Genomic DNA, 5488 nt, shown 5'->3' with positions numbered 1-5488 from the left:
AAAAAAAAAAAAAAAAAAACTGGGCGGTTACTGTTTGTGTTCTTTAGTTTTTTTAAGAGATAACTGTCATTCCAAAGAGGGTGTTTCTCAAATAAAATAGAATTTACAGTTAAATTTCAGATTAAGAAAAAATGTTTTTTATATATTGTTATATTAAACTCATCAACCTCTCTGCTTTTGGAACTCTTGTATCCACTTCAGATTCTCTCTTGTCATGTTCACCAATCGAATTTCCCCTGGTGGGGTAAATAAAGTATACCTAATCCAATCAAATCTAACTCTATTTATTTTTGTTTCCATTTGCAAGAGAGATAAAGTACATTTTTCTTGAATCTTTACGGAATTGCTGGAAGATGAGAATACAATACCCACACACAAAAACTTTGTTAAAACAAGTATGAATTTATTCTTTCAAGAATATGTTTTTTCTTACAGTAAAAAGAAATAACAAATACCATCATTTATGATAAATCATTACTAGTTCTGTGTCAGATACAAAACATTTAAACATGCCGACTTTCAAACAAAGAAACTGGTGGAAATTGGTATAACTGGCACTTTGGTCGTCTGAAAGTGACCTCACTTCCATGGCCACTGAAGAGCACCCGGGCTCAGTTTGACCTCCTCCAGGAGACTCAATCGGAGACTCAACAACCACATGGCACTGAATATTTCCTGCAGTCATTTCCAAGTGTGGTGATAAGTCCAAAAAGGGTTTGAGCCAAAGAAGGACTACTGCATCGAGCTCTCACATTGCATCTGCAAGTGTAGATCAGAGAATCTACCGCCCACTCTTTCACTCCTACTCCATCTCTGCTTTCCCACATACCTGTTTTCAAGAATCCACGTGCTAGTCTTGAGACAGGGAAAGATCTGCAGAATGCGTAGCAGGATAGCTTAAAGGAATGAGCTGAGATGTGACATGCAGCTAGAAAGTCTGACTTTAAAAATGTAGTTGGAATTAGTGAAAGCTGATGGCTAAATTTGGAAAGCTCCTTCTGTTTCTCAGTTCTGCAGCCTCAGCGTTACCAATTTTCTGCAAGTTTGATCTTCTTGGCCGCTCCCATGTTAGATCAAATTACCTCTTTTGCTTCATTAGTGCATCAATCAGAGTCTAAATTTATCTTCTGCCCTTTCTGTGGCTCCAGGCTCCGTCATTGCTCTCTTGGTGTATTCACAAAGCAGCCAATTTTCGACCCGTCTGTCCATTTGGCATCTCCCATATTTGAGTCAGAGGAGTGATAATCTTACTGACGTATTTGCCTTTTGCAGCATTGCCAGCTTGTGAGGCAACTTGTAATCTGCGTGTACACAGATATGGATGCCCATCAAAAGTCTTAGCCACTCGGTGTGACCATGTGGTCGGCCATTTTAGTTCGCAAGCTGTTTAATCACAACCTAATCACACAGCCGCAGCCAGCAACAGTTTTCTGAGGATTTTTTTGTTCTTTGTTTGGACTTTTTTTTTTGATTCAAACTCATTCATACCAAAAAGAAACATAATGTAGGAAAATATTCAGTGTCATATTATTTTATCAAGATCTCCATCTGCATTCAAGTCAACAATAATTACACATTGTATCAATATGTCACAGAAAGACATTCAAAAAGCAAAATCTCTGGCTTCCTGACAGGAAGCATTCTCTCCATGTAGTTGTCGCAAAACAACACAAGATTTACAGGTAGTGATGAAGGCTGTGAGCTGAACATCCACCAAGAACTGGATTTATTACTTGCTGCTTCTATCACCAAACTTCTCTATCTGTGCTCCCTGTTTCCTTATTGCTGCATGGACATCCGTTTTTCTTTTTCCTGTCACTCTCACTTTTCTTTGAAAATAAGATTTCTTGCCAGCCTTTTAGTTCTTCTATTCCTCTTTCCAGACTAGCTCTTCTTGGAACGCCTCTCTGTTTTCATCCCTGGGATGTGCATGGCACTCGTTTGAAAGCACAAGCCTTCACAGTTTTACTGGATCTCAACGAAAGTGACTCTAAGGGACTGACAGACACTCTCGACATTCACAGAATACATACCTATTTACACAACACTTTAAGTGGTTACAGTATAGTAATTACTGCGCACTGACTCTAACAGTAATTGAAGTGTTTTGTAGCAACCAGGTGAATGGATGCACTAAGTCCACTAACAGTTTTGACTAAGCTGACGTGACAGAAATGACACATCGTTTACGGCTGCTATCAAATTTCATTCACAGATGTGATGCACTGAGCCCTCAACCCCCTGCTGGCAGGGACTTGTAAGAACATACAGGATGGACACACAAACCCCATACCTGTTAAGGATTGTAGATATATGGGATGAGAGCTGAAGTTAGCAGCCCTGACAGTGTTAAGCCCTATAGGTGGCAGATTCGGGATCTAGCCAACCCCCCATCTCCCATACTGTTCCTTAAGCATTTGGGTACAGTAGAGTGGGCAAAGGGGGTACAGACAGTCTAACAATCATCTCCCCAGCCTTTAAAACAGGCTGTAAGGAAAGTTGTGAAAACTATCTGATTCAGCCAAATAGTAGGTGGGTGTTGAGGTAAAGGGTAAAGACAGAGAGGGCTAGTAATAGAAAAGAAGAAGGCCATGAGCTTCTGGGGGTAGAGGAAGAAGGTGGCAAGTCAAACTCAGGTGGACATTCGAGCTCGAAGCACCTCAACGTGACACCTGAGTCCTCATTGCCATAGTTTGCCCAGTACTCTTCTGGATCAAGTTTGGGCAGTGCCAGCTCTTCCTCCCCAAGCTCATACTTAACTACTGAAGTGGTTGTGGATGGGCCTTTCCCGTACAAACCAGCCTTGACTGTTTCAGAGGCTTTCTCGAAGACACCTTTAGTGGAGGACTGGGGCTTGTTTTTGTGGAACCACCAGCGGGTTTTTGTGCTGAAGGTGGTGGTTGTGGAGCCACCAATGGAGCCTGGATCAGGCAGGGGGCAAAGGGCAAAGTCCATCTCACGAAGGAAGCGAAGATCCTGGCCGCGACGAGTTGAAGGGGAGGCACAAATGACTTCTGAGGAAGAGACACGAGCCTCACGGAACCACTCCCACAGGGCACGGGCCTCACAGCCGCATGACCATGGGTTAGCGTTGAGACGGAGGAATTCGATGCCTTGGGTGTCCCTCAGCGTCTGGCTGGGGATCTCAGCCAGAGAGTTGTTGAAGAGGAAGAGCATGGTCAAGCGGCCGAGGTCACGGAAGGCGCGGCGGTTCACCTGCCTGATGCGGTTGTCGTGTAGCAGGAGACGATCAAGGTTAACCAAGCCACGAAACACGTTCTCTGAGAGGGTACGGATGCGGTTGCCATGCAGAAACAGCTGGCTCAGGTTGATGAGGTCAGAAAAGATGTCATCCTGCAGGAAATGGAGATTATTCTCCTATGTGAGAGAAGAAAAAGGAAAAAAGATTAAGCAAAGGGAATACAATTGTGTTGTCAGTGAACGGACATGTGATTCTGTGGAAAAGAACATGAGTGGGTGGCTGCATGTGTGCAAGTAACTGACAGTGTGTCAGTCATCCAAATGCATCTGAGTGTCTATCCAGCGCCCCTACCTGCAGGTAGAGGAACTGCAGGCTGTAGAGCTTGTGGAAGATGTCATGGGGCAGGGCAGTGAGACGACAGCGGTGCATGTGGAGGCTCTGGAGCTTCTCAAGTCCGCGGAAAGCTCCCCCCTCCAGCCTGTGAAGGTTAGGGTTGTCCCCCAGGTCCAACTCCTCCAAGTCCCTCAGCTCACTGAAAGCCCCTGCCTCAATCCATGTGATGTTGTTCGAGAAAAGCCACAGAACCTGAAAACACCAGAAGGGATTTAGAATAATTAATAATAAATAATATATACAGACAATCTGCAAGTTTCTTTAACACTCTGGCTTTAAATATACTGCAGTGCCTCCTTCACTGCACTTTACCTGAGTTCCAAAGCCAAAAGAACCAACTCTGAGCTCCGTGATCCGGTTGTTCTGCAGGAACACGCGCTGCGACTCGTACGGCACTCCGACCGGGACGGTGGTGAAGTTCTGCGCCTGACAGCTCACGGTCATGGGCGTCGGGTAGCACACGCAGCGGTGCGGGCACGCCGATGCCGGGTTCGGCTTACCGAGGACCAGCCACACCACCAGCCACAGCGAGAGGCCACCTGGGAGGACAGAGGAGACCGGGGTGAGCGGGAGCTGTCCGCGTAAAAACGCTGCTCAGCAGGCAGTCAAAGCAGCACGTGACACCAGAAAAGGCTAAAAGTAACTGTTAAATATAAAATCTTTATGATAAATGTGTTTTTTTAATAAATACGTCTGATGTCAGTAAAAATTGTGATATTAGGACCAAATTTACAGCTTTTTTAAAAAAAATCTTGAAGACCGATGGTTTTTACGCACGGGGATAATATTAATCATTTAAGTTAAATAAAAGAGTGATCTTTCCAAGTTTAAAGATTATTATATAAACTTCGACTTCATACAATCAAAATGTACTATTGCTTCTTCAGCAGCAATACATTTGCACTTTTTAAAAAATAAATGATCAAAGTTTACTATTCAATATCATTGCTCCACACTTAAAATAGTCTAATCCAAGCTTTTCTTCGAGAAAAATACTCTAAAACTATTCAAAATGTCAAAATGAAGCAAACTCCCGTCTGCACTGATAATGCATTCAAAGCTAAAGGACACAAAAACAAACTTACTTTTGCAGTTGCGCATGAAGGAGCTCCGTCGGCTCCGAGAAAGAAAAGAGTTGTCCATCCTGAACCAAAGCCCAAAGCGAGTTAGCCTGAAAGGGCGAAGTAAAGCCTGCTATCTCCGCTGATGCCCTGGTTCCCGAGTCGGAGCGACTGAGAGTGTGCCGGCTGATGGCCACCAAAGTCCCATTTATACTCAAAGATGCTGTCGTTGCCTACGGCAGCGGGTGCTGTGGATTCTCCTACGTCACCAGTGTGGGTCATGAATGAGTGAGGGCGGTAAGAAACGGATAGGGGAGGGGTTGACCTCAGGGGGATTCTGTTTGGAGCTTCTACGCGCGTAAAAGCTGGTTGGAGACGTGCGCTCGCGGACTTCGAGAGAGGAGGAGTCTTTGCAGACGCACGTAGAAAGAGGGATGGAGTGCGAAAGAGTGAATGGAGATGCAGCAGAGGGAGGCGGGAGAAGCCAACAACGATGACTGGGCTGTGTGTAGGAGCAGTGCACGGGTAGGAGAGAGGCGCATTTCCTGGACAGCACTCTTGAAGACTGTTATGGTTCGTTTCCGGCGAACTGCAGCCAGACAGGGAAACAGAAGATGTCCTAGATGGTTGTGTTTCCAGAAACAAGGATGCCCTCGAAAGATGATTCAGCCACAGAAAGAAAGAGAGCCAGGAAGTAACCACTTAAAACAAAACTGTCATTAAGTAGTATTTTGGAGGAAGTTCACGCAATTATGCTTGTTTTTTAGATATAGCTCGTGATTTTCTTGACATAAAATATTTAAGAGCAGTGAAAGTGCTCCAAACATATAAG

The 5488-nt window shown here is 44.6% G+C and overlaps 1 protein-coding gene across 1 annotated transcript; it reads right to left on the bottom strand.

The window, feature by feature from the left end:
* Window positions 1-382: 382 nt before the first annotated feature.
* Window positions 383-4905, bottom strand: rtn4rl2a (reticulon 4 receptor-like 2 a). The gene is made up of 4 exons (XM_024260005.2): window positions 4681-4905; window positions 3908-4134; window positions 3554-3787; window positions 383-3378 (listed from the first exon to the last, which is right to left on the bottom strand). Exons 1-4 carry the CDS (start codon window positions 4736-4738, stop codon window positions 2518-2520), a joined length of 1380 nt encoding a protein of 459 aa, XP_024115773.1. The 5' UTR covers window positions 4739-4905; the 3' UTR covers window positions 383-2517.
* Between the last annotated feature and the right edge of the window lie 583 nt (window positions 4906-5488).

This window comes from Oryzias melastigma, linkage group LG1 (genome assembly GCF_002922805.2).
Source record: "Oryzias melastigma strain HK-1 linkage group LG1, ASM292280v2, whole genome shotgun sequence".
In the NCBI taxonomy this organism is placed as follows: domain Eukaryota; kingdom Metazoa; phylum Chordata; class Actinopteri; order Beloniformes; family Adrianichthyidae; genus Oryzias; species Oryzias melastigma.
This window is presented reverse-complemented; position numbering and strand designations above follow the sequence as displayed.